Source organism: Mobula birostris, chromosome 28 (assembly GCF_030028105.1).
Source record: "Mobula birostris isolate sMobBir1 chromosome 28, sMobBir1.hap1, whole genome shotgun sequence".
NCBI lineage: Eukaryota > Metazoa > Chordata > Chondrichthyes > Myliobatiformes > Myliobatidae > Mobula > Mobula birostris.
This window is the reverse complement of record NC_092397.1, coordinates 28,047,265-28,069,432: the sequence shown is the minus strand read 5'-3', so window position 1 is coordinate 28,069,432 and position 22,168 is coordinate 28,047,265. Positions and strand designations below refer to the sequence as shown.

Genomic DNA, 22,168 nt, shown 5'->3' with positions numbered 1-22,168 from the left:
TCTCCAACAGGATAAGAAGAAGCTGGTGAGTAGAATACTTGGTAAATGGAGTTTAATGTGGTGAAGTGTGATGGCATGTAGAATGGTAGGAGGAATCAAAAGTCAGACTGTGATTTATGTGGAGATAAATTGTAAACGAGAGAAATAGAGAGGGGTCAAGGTGCTGAACTACACAACAAAATAGAGACGGGAGCAGTGAGTGGTTCATAAAACCATATATGACCAAGGTTCAGAGGTGAATGGTTCATTGACATTTACTGCTGGGGTGTTGGTGCAGAGAAACAGAGAAGTGTTGTTACCGTGACAGACAAGTGCACAATGATGGATTTTGGGAAGTTAAAGCAAGTCAGGATGTACCCATTGAATGGAGGGTCCTGAGGAGTGTTGATGAAAGAGAAACCTGGGGCACAGATGCATAATTCCCTGAAAGTGCCAACACAGGTAGACACGGTGGTGAAGAAGGAACACGACATGCTTGTCTTCATCGGCAAAGGCTATGAGAGGAGTTGGGTCATCACATTACAGTTGTACATATCAATAATGACACCACACCAGGAGTACCCTGTGCAGTTCTGGTCACATGAGAGGAAGGATGTGATTAAGCTGGAAAGGTGCAGAAACAATTCACAGGAATGTTACCTGGACTGCGGGGCTTGAGTTACAAGGAAAGATCAGACCGACTGGGACTGTCTTCCCTGGAGTGAAGGAGACTGAGGGGAGACCTGACAGAAGTTTATAAAACTATGAGAGGTGTAGACAAGGTAAACAGGCAGAATCATCTTGCCAGGGTAGAAATATCAAATATGAGAAGGTGCAGCTTTAAAATGCCAGGGTGAAAATTTAAAGGTGGACGTTAGGGCAGGTAAGATTTCTGTTTTTGTACAGAGAGTGGTGAGGGCCGGGTATGGGCTGCCTTGGGGAGTGGTGGAAGCAGATATGATAATGACATTTAACAGGGTTTTAGACAAGTCCATGAATATTCAGAGAATTTAAGCACATGAATTATAAGCAGGCAGAAGAGATTTAGTTTCATTTGGCATCGTGTTCAGCACAGACATCATGGGAAGAAGGGTCTGTTCCTGTGCTGTACTGTTCTGTGTTCTCGGTGAGCCTCAGTGACAGGGGAGTCTTTAGCCGGGGTCACAGACAGGTGTATCTGTGGTAAGGAGACAGACTGCAGGATGATGCATTACCTCTCTGGTACCAGGGTCGAGGATGGAACTGAAAAAGTACAGGCCATTCTGAAAGGGCAGGGTGAGCAGCCAGAGGTCGTGGTCCATATTGGCTCTAACAAAAGAGACAAGTCCTGCAAAAAGAACTTAGGGAGTTGAGGAAAAGTTAAGTAGAAACTCTGTGGTGGGGGTGGGGATAATCCCAGTGCCACCTGCTAGCGAGGAAATAAATAAAAAAGGTATTACAGTTCCGGCCCAAAACAGTGACTTTTCGTTTTGACCCCAGCATCCGCAGAGTATTTTGTGTTTACAGAGATCCAGCTGAGAGAAGGGCAAGACTGGTAGTGAAACATTCCAGGATTCAGATGATTCAGACAGTCCAGAGGGAGGTGAATGAGGTTGGGGATCTGTACGGCTGATCAGGCAGAATGTCACAAGGTCAAGGTCACCCTGGAGGCTCCTCCAGTCAGACAATGTGGGTAGAGTTCAGGAATAAGAAAGGAGCAATCCCCGTGCTAGGATTATACTGGAAGCCTCACAACAGCCAGTAAGAGAGGAACAGATATGTTGGCAGGTTATGGACTGATGTAAAAACTACAGAGTAGATTTGGTGAGTGAATAACCTCCCCGGAGTAACTGGGACTCCCTTGCACCCTGAGGCTTGGATGGAGCATTATTTGTGTTCAGGAAGGTTTCCTGAAACAATATGTCGTCCACCAGGGAGAGGGACATTCTTGACTTCACCTTGAGAAATATGGGACTCAGCAGAGTGGTGGCAGGAACACCCAGTGTTCTGAGAGGAATTAGACAAGTCCTTCAGGGGAAATGACCTGCAGAGCTGTGGGTACAGTGGGGAATGGGATTGTGGAAATGTTGTAGCAGGAGTTGGTATAAATTTGATGGGTCAAATAGTCTCGACGATCACAGAATGATTCTCCGCCCAATAATAGTCTGAAAAAAATCACTCTGGTCGCCAGTGAATCTACCAAACTCCAGGATGGACAAGATCAATTGTCTAATAAGGACACACTTCTGTGGAAACACTGACACTATATACCAAGTACACTGAGCTGCCAGAGCACAACACCGGCCAGTGAGGACACAGACCAGTACAACACCCAGCTCTCTACTACAAAGTTCAAAGCTGAAAGTAAATGTATTATCAAAATACATTTCTGTCACCATATACAACCCTGAGATTAGTTTTCTTGGGGGCATACTGCTGGTTTGTTAGAGTGGTTGGGGAGGGTTTAAACTAATTTGGCAGGAGCATGGGAACTGGTGTGAAAGGATGCAGGATAGGACAGATGGTAAAAAAGCAAAGATCGCATGCAGTCACACTGTCAGGAAGGGCAGGCAGATGACAGGACATAACTGCAGCCAGCAGGGTGAGTATCAGTGCATGAGGGATGCAGAATCAATAAGGGTAGCAAATGCAGAACTCAAACTGTTATATCTCAATACACGGAGTGTAAGAAATAAGGTGGATAATCTTATTGCCCTATTACGGATTGTCATGTTTAATGTTGTGACCATCACTAAATCACGGCTGAAGGATGTTTCTAGTTCGGAGCTAAATGCCCCAGGTTACACGTATCAGAGGGATAGGAAGGTAGACAATGGAGATGGCATGGCTCTGCTGGTAAAGAATGGTAACAAATCAGTAGAAAGATGTGACACAGGATCGGAAGATGTTGAATCATTGTGAGTTGAATTTAAAAACTGCAAGTGTAAAAAAGACTTTGATGGTAGTTGTTTACAGGCCTCCCAACAGTTGCTGGTATGTGGACCACAGATTACAACAGGAAATAGAAAAGGCAGGTCAAAAGGGCAATGTTGTGGAAGGGGAGATTTCATCAGAGTCATGGGAGATTTTAACATGCAGGTCGATTGGGAAAATCAGGTTGGAAATAGATCTGAAGAGAGTGAGTTTGCTGAATGCTGAACAGATGGCTTTTTAGAGCAGTTTGTCATTGGGCTACTAGGGGAACAGCTATACTGGATTGTGTGTTATTGAATAAACTGGAGGTGATTAGGGAGCTGAAGGTAAAAGAACCCTTAGGAGGCAGTGATCTCAGTATCATTGAGTTCAGCTTGAAATTGGACAGGGAGAAAGTACAGTCTGACACAGCAGTGTTTCAGTGGAGTAAAGGCAGTTACAGTGGTTTGAGAGAAGAGTTGGCTAAAATAAATTGGAAGGAGATGCTGGCAGGGATGGCAGCAGAGAAGTAACAGTTTCTGGGGAGAATGAGGGAGGTGCAGGATGAATGTATTCCAGAAACAAATAAATACTCAAATGGCAAAATAGTACAACCGCGGCTGACAAGGAAATCAAAGCTAATGTAAAACCAAAAGGGAAGGCATATAACAAAGCAAGGCAGCAGAAAGGGAAATATAGACCAGTTAGACTGACCTCAGTGGTTGGGAAGATACCGGAGTCAATTATTGAAGAGTATTGGAAACACAGGACAAGAAAGGACAAAGTCAGCACGGTTTCCTTAAGGGAAAGTCTTGCCTGATGAACCTGTTGGAATACTTTGAGGAGATTACATGCAGGATGGATAAAGGGGATGCACTGATGTCATATATTTGGACTTTCAAAAGGCTTTCTTTGACAAGGTGCCACAAATGATCCTGGCAATAAAAGGATTAATGCATGAGGGTGACCACTAGAAGTGGGAATGGTGCTGGAGATGGACAGACCCAGAGTTTCCAGGATGCTGAGACCAGAGATTCAGTGGGTTGGTCAAACCTGAGGTCAGGCTGCAAATAGTTTGGTGACTACCACGACTGGAAAGGGGAAGAGACAGACAGTGCAATGTCTCCCTGTGGCTGTGACCCTCAGCAACAAGTACACTCCTTTAGATACCCCTGGGAGGATGACAAACCAGAGAACAGCAGCCCGTCACGTCAGTGATACTGACACCCCGGTCTGATGCTCCGCGGGAGGAAAGGTCAATCACAGCAGTGATGACAACAGACTCACAGTACAGGGGATGTGCAGGAGATTCTGTGGCAGCAAGAGAGATGCCACGGTGGGGTGTCCCCTCCCGGGTACTGGGGTCAGGCACGTCTCCGATGTGCAGGATTTCCTAATGATAAACTTGCCAGTTGATTTGGTGGTAAGGAAATCAAATGCAACGTCAGCATTCATTTCAAGAAGACTACAACACAAAAGCGAGGATGTAATGCTCAGAGTTTATAAGGCATTGGTCCGATCACACTTGGTATTGTGAACTGTTTTGGGCCCCTTCTCTAAAAAGGTACGTGTTCACAGGAGGTTCACAAGAATGATCCTGGCAATAAAAGGGTTAATGCACGAGGATTGTTTGCTGGCTCTCGGCCTGTACTTGCTAGACTTTAGAAGAATGAGGGAATCTCACTGAAACTTATCAAAAATAGAAAGACCTACAATGGAGTGGGGAGGATGTTTCCGATAGCGGGGCAGTCTGGGATCACAGGGCACAGCCTCAGAATACTAGGACATCCTGTTAGAACAAAGATCAGGTAAAACTTCCATACCAAGGGGTAGTGCATCTGCACAGCCTGTGACAGGATGTTGTTCATTGACTATAGCTCAGTGTTTAATACCACCAATCCCACAGTCCTGATTAATAAACTGCAGAACCTGGTCTCTCTGCAACTCGCACCTTGACTTCCTAACCGGGACACCACAATCTGTGCGGATTAATGGAGACGGGCTAACCCCTATTGACATCAGTGGATCTGGGGTTGAGACGGTAAACAGCTTTAAGTTCCTCAGCATCAGCATACCCGAGGATCTCACGCAGTCCGCACACACCAGCTGAGTGGTGAAAAAGGCACAACAGCGCCGCTTTCACCTCAGACGGTTGAGGAAGTTTGCTAGGAACCCCCAAATCCTTACAACTTTCTACAGGGGCAAAATTGAGAACATCCTGAATGGCTGCATCACTGCCTGGTATGGGAACTGCATCTCCGTTAATCGCAGGACTCTACAGAGAGTGGTGCAGACAGCCCAGTGCATCTGTAGTTGTGAACTTCCCATGACTGAGGACACTTACAACAAAAGGTGTGAGAAAAGGGCCTGAAGGATCACTGGGGACCTGAGTCACCCCAACCACGATGTATTCCAGCTGCAACCATCCGGGAAACAGGACCGCAGCATAAAAGCCAGGACACACAGGCTCCGGGACAGCTTCTTCCACCAGGCCAGCAGACTGATTAACTCACACTGATTTGAGTGTATTTCTATGTTACACTGGCTGTTCTATTTATTATAAATTAATATAAATTACTATGATTGTAAATTGCACGTTTAGACGGAGATGTAACAAAGATTTTTACTCCTCATGTACATGAAGGATACAAGAAATAAAGTCAATTCAAATTCAAATTAATATCTCCTCCTTGCTGACAATCAACACTGACACTGGTGCACCTCAGGGATTGTGCTTAGCCGACTGCTCCACTCCCCCTCTACCCATGACTGTGTGACTAAGCGTAGCTCAAAAGCCATCCATAAATATGCTGGATACAACCATTGCTGGTACAATCTCAGATGGAGAGGAGAGGACTTACAGGAGCAAGATATACCAGCTAGTTGAGTGATGTCGCAGCAACAACCTTGTGCTTAATGTCAGTGCGACAAAAGAGCTGATTGAAGGAAAGGTAAGATGAGGGAACACAAACCAATCCTCATAGAGGGATCAGAAGTGGAGAGAGTGAACAATTTCAAGTTCCTGGATATCAATATCTCCGAGGATCTAACCTGGTCCCAACATATCGATGCAGCTACAGTAAAATGAAGGCATGACAGCAGATATGTTTCATAAGGAGTTTGAAGACATTTGATTTCTCAATTTAAAACAGACAAAACTGCTCTAGATGTATTCTATATATGTTATTTCTGTTTTTGCACTGTTTTCAATCTACAAAATAAACATATCCATACACACACATACTGTAATTTATTTATTCTTTCTATATTATCACATACTGCATTGAACTGCTGTTGCTACATTAACAAATTTCATGACACACGCCGGTGGTAATAAACCTGATTCTGGTTCTGACTCTGAATTCATCCCCACAGACGGCTGTGGCCAATTCACTGGGTATATCTAATGTGGATGTTCTTGATTATGGGAGGGGGGTTTGAGAGGGATAAGGATCAGTGATGGTCTCCTGAATGACCTGCCAGAGGAGGTGGTGGAGGCAGAAACACACAAAGTCTCTGTTCATGAACACTTCTCAGGAACCTGTCATTCACTGTGTACATCCTGCCCTGGTTAAACCTCCCATTGCTGGGTCCATTGCTGTTTTCCATCTGTATTAACAATCTGGATGAGAATGTGGTAAACTGGATCAGCAAGTTTGCAGATAACACCAAGATTAGGGGTGCAGTGGACAGCAAGAAAGGCTAGCAAATATTGACATGGGACGTTGTCCAGCTGTTACAATGGCAGATGGAATTTAATGCAGACAATTATGAGGTGTGTGCAACAAAAGTTTAACGAGAGAAATGTGTGGTTTAAAGAGGATGAGGAAAAGCAAGAAGGCTGCGAGTGGAACGGCTCAGGATTTCCAGACCGAAGGTATTTTACTACTCGGAGTAAAGAGAGGCAAGACTGCACAGGCGCGTGACATCAGCCAGTAGAGCGGGAAAAGGTTAAAAAGAAGAGCGCCATATCCAGCGGGCAGCAGAGTGAGAGGGCTTTGGCTCAACTGGCTTAGGTGATAATGAGGCGAGGTAGGTTTACCTGCGTTAATTGCGGAAAGGAAGTATGTGTGTGACACCGGTGTTCTGTGCTCGGTGTCAGATGTGGAAAGTTCTGGAGTCTCCCAGCCTCGTGGACGGGAATATCCACACCCGGTGTGTTGAGCTGCGGCTCCTAAGGGACCGCGTTAGGGAACGGGAGTTGCAGCTCGTTAACCTTTGTCTGGTCAGGGACAGCGACGAGGTGATAGAAGGGTGATCACACCGGGACCATAGGAGACAGACAAGTGGTTAAGAGTCAGGAGAGGGAAGGGGAAGAGTCAGGTACCAGAGAGTAGCCCTGTGGCTGTCCCCCTGAACAATAAGTACTCCTGTTTGAGAACTGTTGGGGGGGGCAGGGTGGGACAGTCTACCTGGGGGAAGCAACAGCAGCCGAGCCACCGGCACAGAGCCCGGCCCTGTGGCTCAGAAGGGTAGGGAAAGGAAGAGAAAAGCCGTAGTGATAGGGGACTCTTTAGTTAGGCACTCTGTGAATGCAGGAAAGAAACACGGATGGTAATTTGCCTCCCGGATGCCAGGGTCCGGGAAGTTTCAGATCGCGTCCAAAATATCCTGCAGTGGAATAGAGAACAGCCAGACGTCATGGTACATAATGGTACAACTGACATAGGTAGGAAAAGGGTGGAGGTCCTGAACACAGTCTACAGGGAGTTAGGAAGGAAGTTAAGAAGCAGGAGAGCAAAGGTAGTAATCTCGGGATTACTGCCTGTGCCACGGGACAGTGAGTATAGGAATAGAATGAGCTGGAGGATAAATGAGTGGCTGAGGGATTGAAGCAGGGGGCAGGGATTGGGATTTCTGGATCATTGGGACCTCTTTTGGGGCAGTTGTGACCTGTACAAAAAGGATGAGTTGCACTTGAATCCCACAGGGACCAATATCTTGGCAGGGAGGTTTGCTACTGGGGAGAGTTTAAACTAGAACTATTGGGGGGTGGGAACCGAACTGAAGAGACTGGGGAAGAGGCGGTTGGCTTACAAATAGAGAAAGCTTGGAGACGGTGTGTGAGGGAGGACAGGCAAGTGATAGAGAAGGTACGTGCTCAGACCAACGGTTTGAGATGTGTCTATTTTAACGCAGGGAGTATTGTGAACAAAGCGGATGAGCTTAGAGCATGTATCACTACTTGGAGCTATGATGTGGTGGCCATTACAAAGACTTGGATGGCTCAGGGACAGGAATGGTTACTTCAAGTGCCAGGTTTTAGATGTTTCAGGAAGGACAGAGAGGAAGGCAAAAGAGGTGGGGGCGTGGTACTGTTGATCAGAGATAGTGTCATGCCTGCAGAAAAGGAGGACGTCATGGGAGGATTGTCTACAGAGTCTCTGTGGGTGGAGGTTAGGAACAGGAAGGGGTCAATTACTCTACTGGGTGGTTTTCATAGGCCACCCAATAGTAACAGGGATATCGAGGAGCAGATAGGGAAAGAGATCCTGGAAACGAGTAATAACAACAGAGTTGTCGCGGTAGGAGATTTTAATTTCCCAAATATTGATTGGCATCTTCCCCGAGCAAGGGGTTTAGATAGGGTGGAGTTTGTTAGGTGTGTTCAGGAAGGTTTCTTGACACAATGTGTAGATAAGCCTACAAGAGGAGAGACTGTACTTGATTTGGTATTGGGAAATGAACCTGGTCAGGTGTCAGTTCTCTCAGCAGGACAGCATTTTAGAGATAGTGATCATAATTCTATTTCCTTTACAATAGCATTGGGAGAGATAGGAACAGACAAGTTAGAAAAGTGTTTAATTGGAGTAAGGGGAATTATGAGGCTATCAGGCAGAAACTTGGAAGCTTAAATTGGGAACAGATGTTCTCAGGGAAAGGTACGGAAGAAATGTGGCAAACATTCAGGGGATATTCGTGTGAAGTTCTGCATAGGTACGTTCCAATGAGACAGGGAAGTTATGGTAGGGTACAGGAACCGTGGTGTACAAAGGTTGTAGTAAATCTAGTCATGAAGAAAAGAAAAGCTTACATAAGGTTAAGAGAGCTAGGTACTGTTAGAGATCTAGAAGATTGTCAGGCTAACAGGAAGGAGCTTAAGAAGGAAATTAGCAGTGCCAGAAGGGGCCATGACAAGGCCTTGGTAGGCAGGATTAAGGAAAACCCCAAGGCATTCTACAAGTATGTGAAGAGCAAGAGGATAAGACGTGAAAGAATAGGACCTATCAAGTGTGACAGTGGGAAAGTGTGTATGGAACCGGAGGAAATAGCAGAGGTACTTAATGAATACATTACTTTAATATTCACTACAGAAAAGGATCTCGATGATTGTAGGGATGACTTGCAGCGGATTGAAAAGCTTGAGCATGTAGATATTAAGAAAGTGGATATGCTGGAGCTTTTGGAAAGCATCAGGTTGGATAAGAGGCCAGGACCAGATGATATGTACCCCAGGATACTGCGGGAGGCGAGGGAGGAGATTGCTGAGCCTCTGGCGATGATCTTTGCATCATCAATGGGGACAGGAGAGGTTCCGGAGGACTGAGGATGTTGTTCCCTCATTCAAGAAAGGGAGTAGAGATAGCCCAGGAAATTATTGACCAGTGAGTCTTACTTCAGTGGTTGGTAAGCTGATGAAGATCCTGAGAGGCAGGGTTTATGAACATTTGGAGAGGTATAATATGATTAGGGATAGTCAGCATGGCTTTGTCAAGGGCAGGTTGCGCCTTACGAGCCTGATTGAATTTTTTGAGCATGTGACTGAACACATTGATGAAGGGAGAGCAGTAGATGTAGTGCATATGGATTTCAGCAAGGCATTTGATAAGGTACCCCATGCAAGGCTTATTGAGAAAGTAAGGAGGCATGGGATCAAAGGGGGCAATGTTTTGCGGATCCAGAACTGGCTTGCCCACAGAAGGCAAAGAGTGATTGTAAACGGGTCATATTCTGCATGGAGATCGGTGACCAGTGGTGTGCCTCAGGGATCTGTTCTGGGACCCTTACTTTTTCTGATTTTTATAAATGACCTGGATGAGGAAGTGGAGGGATGGGTTAGTAAGTTTGCTGATGACACAAAGGTTGGGGGTGCTGTGGATAGTGTGGAGGGCTGTCAGAGGTTACAGTGGGACACTGATAGGATGCAAAACTGGGCTGAGAAGTGGCAGGTGGAATTCAACCCAGGTAAGTGTGAAGTGGTTCATTTTGGTAGGTCAAATATGATGACAGCATATAGTATTAATGGTAAGACCAAGGCAGTGTAGAGGACCTGAGGGCTTTTGGGGTCAGAGTCCATAAGACGTTCAAAGCAGCTGCGCAGGTTGACTCTGTGGTAAAGAAGGCATACGCTTCATTGGCCTTCATCAATCGTGGAATTGAACTTAGCAGCTGAGAAGTAATGTGGCAGCTCGATAGGACCTTGGTCAGACCCACTTGGAGGACTGTGCTCAGTTCTGGTCGCCTCACTACAGGAAGGATGTGGAAACCACAGAAAGGTGCAGAGGAGAATTACAAGGATGTTACCTGGATTGGGGAGCATGCCTTATGAGAATAGGTAGAATGAACTCAGCCTTTTCTCCTTGGAGCGACAGAGGATGAGAGGTGACCTGATAGAGGTGTATAAGATGATGAGAGGCATTGACTGTGTGGATAGTCAGAGGATTTTTCCCAGGGCTGAATTGGCTGCCACAAGAGGGCACAGGTTTAACGTGCTTGGGAGTAGGTACAGAGGAGATGTCAGGTTAAGTTGTTGTTTTTTTTTCTTTATTTTAAATGCAGAGAGTGGTGAGTGTATGGAATAGGCTGCCAGCAATGGTGGTGGAGGCTGATACGATAGGGTCTTTTAAGAGACGTTTGGATAGATACACGGAGCTTAGAAAGATAGAGGGTTGTGGGTAACCCTAGTAATTTCAAAGGTAGGTACATGTTTGGCACAACTTTGTGGGCCGAAGGGCCTGCATTGTGCTGTAGGTTTTCTATGTTTCATTTCTCCCCAGAGGGAGGTTACAATCTGGAACACAGTCTGAAGGGGTGATGCAGGCTGGTATTTGAGGACCATCTGGATGAGCATTTGAATCACCAAGGCAGGGTAGAAGACAGACCAAGTTCTGAGTTAGTGGAGACAGATTCTTGATGGTCAGTATGGACATGCAGAAACCACTGACTGTGAAAGTGCAATGGGAACCTGAAACACAGAACTTCAGGATGGTCATACCTAAAACATTCAGTACCCAGTATGATGGGATTGTTGTTGTACAAAGGTATTAATGGTCAAATACTGAACCAACCCCCTCAGAAGGCTACCAAAATGCTGTCATTCCCTATGCACCAGTAACAATAGTTTTATATAGGAATTTGGTGAAGTATTCTGGGTGATATTAGGAGAGATGGCTGATAGGTTGGTCATAGTGGGAGGGTGCAAATGTCTTCTCAGAGGATAATGGGTTCAGTGGAACAAGCTCACAGTTGAGAATGAAGGTGACAAACCCCACTGCAGTGGAGGACTGCTGTGGTCAGGGTTGTACAGGATAGAAACTGACCCTCTGGCCCATCACATTTATGTTCCCCATCATGCACAGCTGTACTAATCCCACTTCCCTGCATTAGTTTAATATGCCTCTGGGCCTTGCTCACTGAAGTACCTGTGCATGTGCCTCTAATATTGTTACACATTTCCCTGTATGTGGCATCACAGGCAGACAGGGTTGTGTGTTCTGCTTGCCTCGACAGTCAAGAACTGCCTCTCATTAGAGTTGGACAAAACTGTTTAAAGACGGATTCAAAGGGGATCTGAAGGGTAAATATTTCACACAGAGAATAGGTGGCATCTAAATCAGTACCAGAAGAGGTGTGGGGGAGGGGGGCAGAAACTTCTCAGGAATCTGTGTACATCCTGCCATGATTTAACCTCCCAAAATAGAGTCACTGGTTTATACAGAAATGAAACAGTCCCTTCGGTACAACTCATCCCCGCCGACCAAGTTGCCGACCTGAGCTCGTCCCGTCTGCCTGCATTAGGCCCGTATCCCTCTCAACCTTTCCCATCCATGTGACTGTGCAAATATGTTTTAAATATTGTACCTGAGGCAGAGAGCCGGTGCAGTAAGGCGCTGACAGACACTCACTGTTCCGCGGGCAGGAAGAGGAGAGGCCAAAACCCCAACAAGTGGAGACCGACTCCACCACCCCGGACCGTTCCCCAGGAAACGACGTCGCTGAAGGTGGGGCTTTGTGACGTCAGCGCGTCATGGGGCAACGGAGGCGGGGCAGAGGGAGCTGTCAATCAGCAGAGCGGCTGAAAAACTTCCGACCATTGTAAACAGAATGGGGAGAGCGGGAGATTTCCAGGGACGTGACCCACTCCCCCATTCCCTGGAATTGAGTGTGTTATACACAGTAATATTCATATTGTAATTTAGCTCTTCGATCTTATAAATATGTCATGTTTGTATTTTCTATATTTTTGTGTGGATAATCTTTTTATAATTTTGGATAAAATATGTTGGAACTAGATCATGAAAAAAGAGCGTCACGGAAAAATATTGTCAAAGCCAAAATTTTATCCAAAGTAAGTTGTTATCACACTGCGCATATGTCACCATATTGTTCAAAGTTCAAATTCAAATATATTCTCACAGTACATACGTGTCACCACAGACAACCCCAAGAATCTTGTTCCGCGGGCAATCTTAACAAATCTATAGAACAGTAACTGTGAACTGTAAATATGAGGAACTATAAACTGTAAACAAATTGTGTAAATGCAGAGAAATAAATAGCAATAAATAACAAGCATGAAATAACGATATAACAGTGGTGACATGAGTGTTTTGTTCAAGACACTGATGGTTGAGGGGTAGTAACTGTTCTTGAACCTGGTGGGGCGAGTCCTGAGGTACCTGTACCTTCTACCTGATGGTAACAGTGAGAAAAGATCATTGCCTGGGTGGTGAGGATCTTTGCTGATGGACCCTGCTTTCCTGCGGCAATGTTTCATGTAGATGTGCTCAGTGGTTGTGAGGGTTTTACCTGTGATATACTGGGCCGAATCCACTACACTTTGTGGGATTTTCCACTCAAAGGCATTGGTGTTCCTATACCAGGCCGTAATGCAGCCAGTCAGCACACCTTCCACCACACATTTATATAAGTTTGCCAAGGTTTTCAATGACATGCTGAACATCCACAGAGTCCTGAGGAAGTAGAGTGCTGTTGTGCTTTCTTCACAATTATATTTATGCGATGGGTCCAGGACAGGTCCTCTGAGTGAGTGACACACAGGAATTTAAAGTTACTGACTCTCTCCACCTCTGATCATCCTTTGATTACTAGCTCATGGACCTTTGGTTTCTCCCTCCTGAAGTCTATAATCTGTCCCTTAGTCTTACTGACATTGAGTGAGGGGTTGTTGTTATTACACCACTCAGCAAAGTTTTCAATCTCTCTCCTGTTTGCTGATTCATCACCACCTTTGATTGTGGTGTAATCAGCAAACTTGTATATGGTTTTGGAGCTGTACTCAGCTACACAGTCATAGGTGTAAAGTGAGTAGAGCTGGGGGCTAAGCACACTTCCTTGTGGTGCTCCTGTGCTGATAGAGATTGTGGAGTAGATGTTTTTGCCAATCTGAACTGACTTGGATCTGCACCTGAGGAAATCCAGGATCCAATTGCACAAGGGGGTATTGAGGCCCAGGTCTGAGAGCTTACTGATCAGTTTTGAGGGGATGACATTGTTAAATGCTGAACTGTAATCAATAAAGGGCATCCAGATGTTTGCATCTTTGCTGTCCAGATGTTCCAAAGTTGTGTGAAGAGACAACGAGACAGTATCTGCTGTTGCTTCGGCAGGTGAATTGGAGAGGATCCAAGTCACCATTCAGACAAGAGCTGATATGCTTCAACACCAGCCTCTCAAAACACTTCATCACTGAGGATGCGAGTGCCATTGGGTAATAGTCATTTAAACAGGTTACCATGCTCCTGTTGGGCACCGTAATAATTGAAGCTTCCTTGAAGTAGGTGGGTACCACACACTGCCAGATCGAGAGGTTGAAGATATCCGTGAATACACCAGCCAGCTGGTCAGCACAGGTCTTCAGTACTCGGCCAGGTACTCCATCCAGACCAGATGCTTTCCTTGGATTCACTCTCTTGAAGGCAGCCTGCACGTCATCTTCAGATACTGAGACCAAATGACCATCGGGAGACAGGGGGGTGCGCGATGGTTCCTCCCTCTTCTGGTGGACAAAGTGAGCATAGAAGGCATTGAGCTCGTCTGGAAGTGAAGCTGTGCTGTCCCCTTTTATCACAAGATTTACCTTTGCAGGAGGTTCTGGCATTCAAACCCTGACACAGCTGTCAAGCATCTCTCTTTTATTCCAGTCTAGCCTGGAATCTCCACTTTGCCCGAGAGATGGTTTCTGGAGATCATACCTGCACCTCTTGTAGCATTCCTGATCTCCAGACTTGAATGCCTCTGACCTGGCACTCAGCAGGTTCCGGATCTCATTGCTCATCCAGGCCTACTGATTTGGGAAAACCCTGAATGATTTTGTGGGGACACACGACTCCACAGCTGTTTTAGTAAAGTCTGTAGTGACCCCGGTGTCATCCTTCAGGTCCTGAGATGAGTTCACGAACATGGCTCAGCCTGCTGACACAAGGCAATCCTGTAACCGTTCCTCTGCCTCCCAACACCACCGCTCGGTTATCTTGATCTCTGAAGCCTTGTTCCTTAGGCTCTGTCTGTGTGCAGGTAGGAGGAGTACAGCCAAATGATCCCACTGAACAAAATGTGGTCTTGGGAGCAAACGATAGACATTCCTTATTGTAGTGTAGCAGTGGTCTCCTCTGTTGGGACATCTGACGCAACAGGTTAGTACTTTCAGATTCATTTTCTTTCAGGTATTCACAGGGAAATGAAGACAGTGGAATTTAGGAAAACTATAAACAGCAAAGACTGACAGACAACCAATGTGCAAAAGACAGATCATGCAAATACTAAAACATAAATATTACTGTGCAATTCGGTTGTGGAGTACTTGAAAGTGAATCTGCAGGTTATGGAATCAGTTCAGTGAAGATACCTACACCATTTCAAGAGCATGACTGGTGTAGGGTAATAACTCTTCCTGAACCTGGTGGTGTGGGACCAAAGGCTCCTGTACGTCCTTCCCGATGGCAGCAGTGGAAGAGAGCATGAGGTGGCTGAAGGATGTTGTTGATGATGGATGCAGCTTTCTTGTAGAAGTGCTGCTTGTAAATGTACTGAATGATGGGGAGGGCTTTGCCTGTGATGTACTGGGATGCATCCACCAGTTAGAAACATGGAAAACCTGCAGCACAATACAGGCCCTTCGGCCCACGATGCCGTGCCAAACCTGTACCTATTTTAGAAATTACCTGGCATTCCCCAGAGCCCTTTGTTTTTCTAAGCTCCAAGTACCTATCTAGGAGTCTGTGAAAATACTCTATTGTATCCGCCTCCACTACCTTTGCCGGTAGCCTATTCCACGCACTCACCACACTCTGGTAAAAAAAAATTACACCTGACATCTCCACAAATTTCATGTAGACATTTTCCTTTCCATTCCTGATCATTGTGTTTCCATATCAGGCCATGATGAAACCAGTCAGGTTACTCTCCACTCTGCATCTATATCTGTCAAAGTTTCAGATGTCACGCTGATTACACGCAGGCAGAGTCTCTGCCCTGTCTGCTTTATAGTGACACTTACTGCTAGTCCCAGGACAGACCCTCTGAAATGATAATGCTCAGAAATTTAATGTTACTGACTTTCTCCACCTCCAGTCCCCTGATGATGACTGATCCGTGGACGTCCGGTTTCCTGCCCCTGTGGTCAGTGATCTGCTGATATTGAGTGAGAGGTTGTCGTTGTGGCACCATTCAACCAGATCACACATCTCCCTCCTGAGGGCAAATTTGTCACCACCTTTGATTCATCCAACAACAGTGGTGTCATCTGCAAACTTAAATATGTCACTGGGGTTGTACTTAGCCACATAATCACAGGTATAAAGTGAGTAGAGTCGTGGACCAAGCACAACCTTGTGGTGCACCAGTGCTGATGGTGATTGTGGAGGAGATGTTGTTGACTTTGAATGCAAAGTCTTCATCGTGAAGGAAAATAGAAATTACAACTGAGGAAGAAGATTACATTAAAACCAGCAAAATATAAGAATGAAAATTAGTTACTTTTCTCACAAAAATGTGAAAATAGGGGCCTACTTGTCCATGCTGACATTTGTCAGTCTGCAAGGAGTATTGTGAGCAATGCTGGGCCCTTCATCCAAGGATTGATGTGTTTGCATTGGAGAGGGTCCAGAGCAGGTTGACGAGAATGACCCCGGGAATGAAAAGGTTAACACATTAGGAGCATTTGATGGCTCTGGGCCTGTACTTTCTGGAGTTCATAAGAATGAGAAGAGAGTGACATTATAACCACTTGAGTGAACGTGGAGTGGATGTTTCCTGTAGTGGGTTAGTCCAGCACCAGATGGCACACACTCAGAATAGAAGAATGTCTCTTCAGAAAAGAGATAAGAAGACATTTCTTTAGCCAGAGGGTCAGGTACAAGTTCACACCCTCCCTCCCCCACAATATCCCAGCTGTCAGACCTGTGTCCAATCACGTCACCTGTATCTACCCCTTTGTAGACTCCTCACCGCTCTTCACAACTCAGTTCCCATCAGTGTTTGTGATCAGCAAGTTCAGAAATCACGGTCAGCTCTCATTTTCCCCAACCCCCTGTGATGGAGCGGCATATCAAACGTGTCTTGGACAACTCAGTTCACTGCGTCACTGGGTCCCTTTACCCACAGTTGGTGTTACTGCTCCAACCACTCAAATGTGTTTGTTAAACATGGAGTCACTTTCACCAGACTCTGCTGACTTTGCCTGATGGTTTTGTAAGTTGGCAAAAAATTCCTGCTTTGTTACAGCTCCAAATATTTCCCTGGTACAAGTGATGAACACTCAGGTCTGGAGTTTCCTGCTTTCTGCTTTTGCTTTTCAGACTACAGAATCTGCAGTTTTTATTGTAATTTTTATTTCTTCTCTATTTACTTATTTTTCTCCAATTTGGAGCAAAGGAGTTACTCAAAGTGGTCTTCCCTCCAGACACAGACTGGTTTTGAACCCTGTTGTTGTTTCCGTCTCCTATCATGTCTGGATTTTAGTCTCCGATGCTCCAGCACCTGGGTCCTGACCATCCTCACCCAGGTCTGCCGTCACTGACGAAGTTTATTGATACGGTTCATATGGGCCTCAGTCAGGCCATTTGGCAAATTGGATCCAGAATTGGCTTTGCAATAGGAGACAGAGTGATGGCAGAGAGTCGTTTTGTGATCAGATGCTGGTGACAAGTGTTGTTCCACATGAATCTGTTCTGTGACCCTTGCTATTTGTGATACAACTGAGTGATTTGGGAGTGGATGTAGGAACCGTGAGCAGTAAGTTCACACTGACTGTGAGATGATGGAGTTATTGCTGGTGTGGATGGTCATCTTTGGCTAAAGTGTGACATCAATGTGTTGATGAAATGAGCTGAGACCAAAACAGGTAGATCAGTTGGTGTGAGAATTGGGATTTCCCATCAAACAACCCCAAAACTCCCATGGGGGAGATCAGTGTGTCAACACCACAACAGTGTAATGAAGAGAAAGCGACAACCCTTTCCTCTTCCAGGTTAGTGGCTTTTAAAAGAGCCTTTTGTTGTGCTTGCTGCCGAGGCCAGGCTGAAGCTCGCTTCCGGCGGATGCGGCGAGCCACCTGAATTTCTTTGGGCACAAGGGTGACTCGCTTGGTGTGGATGGTGCAAAGAGCCCGACCAGGTAAGCCTCGTTATTCTCCTCCAGGCCTTTGATGGTCGAGTTCTGAAGCATAGATCGGTTTTGAAGTCCTGCCTGATCTTCTGCACCAGATGCTGGAAGGGAAGTTTGCAGATGAGCAGCTCAGTGGATTTCTAGTAGCATTGGTTCCCTGTCAGAGTCACGGTGATGGGCCGATAGCTCCCCAAGAATACCCACACAGACACCCAGGGATATTCAGTGCTCCTTTACACTTATCAATTATTTACAGAGTCACAGTGATGGGCCAGTAGTGCCCCAACAATATGTACACAAACACCCAAGAATATTCGGTGCTACTTTACATTTATCAATTATTTTACCTATATGGTGCTTCCACATCGGCTTATAATCCAGCCACATGCCATAAAATCTTACCACTGACACTTATTCAAGAGTTTGAACATATAATTTCAGATCAATTGCTATTGAGGATGATATGGATCAATAAAGAGGTCTATTGATCATCTTAGTGAAACACAAAATGTATTTTAGCTACTGAAAGCTTAAAACCCCATCTATATTCCCACTGTTTGACTTTATTAATCACTAATCACATCCTATATAGAATTCAATTGAATTTTCTACCTCTGATCCATAAATCTGCATCATCTGCAAAAAGTCATTTCCCCACCCCAGTACCTATCTCAGAAAAAAATATCACTAATCATAATATTAAACAATAAAGGGCTACAAATACTGTCTTATGGGGTCCCATTCTCCAGCATATAGAATCCCAAATATACCTTACGTATCCTTAACTGCCTGGAGTATACAAATAAAAAACTCAGAAAAAAATAATGTAGCCTTCTTCTCACTCCACATTTCTATAATTTAATCCTTTCATAACATACGATATGTTTTTTCAGTACAAAAATACTGCAATTACAACTTCTTTATTTACAAGTGCTTTCCCAATATCATCTTCCAAACATAAAACTGAATCCAATGTCATTCTACAGTTCCAAAATCCACGCTGATAAAATGCTCCATCACCTCTCTTTTCCAAAATATAATTCAACAACTCTATTACCATACGTTCTGTAAGTTTACCGAAATGAGATGGGATGTTAATGATATTGGTCTATAATTAGAAGGATCCTGTGGGGATTTCCAAGTTTCGGAACAGGTACTACCATTTTCTATAAGGAGGAAATATGGTCTAAACTCCAAATATGATTCCAAATTGTTAATATTATCTCAAGAGTTGTAAGCTATATGTTTAAACATACAATAACATATATCATCCTTTCCTACAGCCATCTGACTTGCACTGTTAATAGCTTTCTTACATTCACACAAATAAACTCTACGTAACTAATACTATCATTGCTACAGCTGGCTTTCAACACATCAGTGTATTCACTTAAAACCTCATCTCGACATCATTTAGGCTCTTCACTTAAATTATCTTGATTGTGACTTGCAGCAAATAACCAAGCCAGTAACTCAACCTTCTCTATTTCAGTAGAGGGAGTACATTCAGATTGGAGGATCGTGACTAGTGGTGTCCCACAAGGATCTGTTCTGGGACCTCTGCTTTTCCTGATTTTCATTGACGACCTGGATGTGGGGGTAGAAGGGTGGGTTGACAAGTTTGCAGATGACACAAATGTTGGTGGTGTAGTAGATAGTGTAGAGGATTGTCAAAGATTGCAGAGAGACATTGGTAGGATGCAAAAGTGGGCTGAGAAGTGGCAGATGGAGTTCAAGCCTGAGAAGTGGGAGGTGGTACACTTGGGAAGGACAAACTCCAAGGCAGAGTACAAAGTAAATGCCAGGATGCTTGGTAGCATGGAGGAGCAGAGGGATCTGGGGGTACATGTCCACAGATTCCCTGAAAGTTGCCTCACAGGTGGATAGGGTAGTTAAGAAAGCGTATGGGGTGTTAGCTTTCATAAGTCGAGGGATAGAGTTTAAGAGTCACGATGTAATGATGCAGCTCTATATAACACTGCTTAGGCCACACTTGGAGTACTGTGTCCAGTTCTGGTTGCCTCACTATAGGAAGGATGCGGAAGCATTGGAAAGGGTACAGAGGAGATTTACCAGGATGCTGCCTGGTTTAGAGAGTATGCATTATAATCAGAGATTAAGGGAGCTAGGGCTTTACTCTTTGGAGAGAAGGAGGATGACAGGAGACATGATGGAGGTGTACAAGATAATAAGAGGAATAGATTGAGTGGATAGCCAGCGCCACTTCCCCAGGGCACCACTGCTCAATACAAGAGGACATGGCTTTAAGGTGAGGGGTGGGAAGTTCAAGGGGGATATTAGAGGAAGGTATTTTATTCAGAGTGGTTGGTGTGTGGAATGCACTGCCTGAGTCAGTGGTGGAGGCAGATACACTAGTGAGGTTTAAGAGACTACTAGACAGGTATATGGAGGAATTTAAGGTGGGGGCTTATATGGGAGGCAGGGTTTGAAGGTCGGCACAACATTGTGGGCCGAAGGGCCCGTACTGTGCTGTACTGTTCTATGTTCTTACAATCACCTTCTTTAATCAATACTGGAATGTTATTAACCCGATGAACCCCACACCCCGATTTTCTGAATCTTTCCCCAAACACCTCCAAGTTTGGTATCCTGTTCAATACTATCACAAGATGACCTCCAGTAAACCTCTTTCACAACCTTCACCACTTTCCTCACCACAGCTTGAACCCTTTCATACTTAATAAGGTCACTCAGAGAGTGATAATTCTCAGCTCTCCCAAACACCTTATTTCTCTCCCTAATTCGCTCTGCACACTCCCCCATCCACCAAGGTGCAGTCTTCCTCCTATTAATGTCATTTTTAACAGGCGTCACTTCCACCGCAGTTTGATGAATAATGTGACATCACCATTCATTGCAGAAACCCCTATCAGCCTCAACATTCTCCCAGTTTGCTTCATCAAAATCCCACCTCCTAAAAACAGTCTCCTGCCCCCTATATAACTCCAAACCCATGCTTATAAATATAGGAAAATAATCACTCCCCATTGTCTCCTCACCCATAACATCTCATTCAGTCACTCCAGCCAGAATGTTTGAAACAGGAGTTAAATTTACAGCAGTTTTCAGACAATTAGATACATTACATTTCATACCCCTCCCATCATTAAAGCACACAAGATTGAAAATACCTAAACATTCTTCTACAATCAAACAGTTCCATGAATGACCCCACAGTGAACTGTGCACAAAAATCCCCGCACCATACAACCCTTAGTGATCTAGAGTGACATATGCTTTCCAACAAATTAATCAAAAGCACTCCACAAGAGTTTTACCACTTTAGTACCCCTACCTGTTGAATCAAATGCCTCTGCTACAAACACCTCATACACTTCATTCACATCCACAACTCTGTGTCCTATCCCTTCCCATGTTAAACATGCAACACCACCCCCTCTATCACCTAACCTATCATGCCATACTGCAATATAATTTTCTCTAAAGGAAATGCGGTAACAGCCTGGTTTCATATTGGGCCGATTTGATGAATCAGAAATAAACTTCCTAATGTCTTGACCATCGCATTTCTCTCATTCCACTGCAATATTCTTAATCCCATTCTGTACCTGCACAAAGAGACTGAACTACAGATACCCCACCCATCAGAGCTTCTTTTACAGTTTCCCATGAAACACCAGTTATACCTCGATACTTTTCCGCAGCTTTCACAATCATTTTAATTTTCTCAGTATGTCTAGATGACTGAACAGTACAATTCACCACATCCTTTATAAACATCACAAACTTCATTTCATTGACTAGTAAAGTATCTTTATTAATGGACCTGTGATGTGACACATAGCCGCTGACTTCATATTCTGTCTGACTGGTTATACTTGATCAACATTTGGTTTAACTGTGTTGCAAGGCCTCTGTTTAAGACACACCTAACTGTACTTTAACCTGTTCAACCAGCTGCTTTCTTAAGTACTGTACTTCACATCCTTGTAACATGGTGTGAGCTGAATTATCTGCAGCTTAATGTGAAAAAGACAAAGGAGCTGGTGGTAGACCTGAGGAGTGCTAAGCTACCGGTGACCCCTGTTTCCATCCAGGGGGTCAGTGTGGACATGGTGGAGGATTACAAATACCTGGGGGTACAAATTGACAATAAACTGGACTGGTCAAAGAACACTGAGGCTGTCTACAAGAAGGGACAGAGCCATCTCTATTTCCTGAGGAGACTGAGATTCTTTAACATCTGCCAGATGATGCTGAGGATGTTCTACGAGTCTGTGGTGGCCAGTGCTATCATGTTTGCTGTTGTGTGCTGGGGCAGCAGGCTGAGGGTAGCAGACACCAACAGGATCAACAAACTCATTTGTAACACCAGTGATGTTGTGGGGATGGAACTGGACTCTCTCACAGTGGTGTCTGAAAGGGGGATGCTGTCTAAGTTGCATGCCATCTTGGACAATGTCTCCCA

At 44.9% G+C, this 22,168-nt stretch overlaps 1 protein-coding gene across 1 annotated transcript in view; it reads right to left on the bottom strand.

Moving 5' to 3' along the window:
• LOC140188910 (uncharacterized) overlaps positions 1 to 22,168 on the bottom strand; it is an 838,801-nt gene that overhangs the window by 272,879 nt on the left and 543,754 nt on the right. Inside the window, exon 2 of the mRNA XM_072245564.1 lies at positions 17,567 to 17,574. Within this exon, the coding sequence (XP_072101665.1) occupies positions 17,567 to 17,574 (8 nt within the window). The remainder of the gene's footprint in view (positions 1 to 17,566; positions 17,575 to 22,168) is intronic.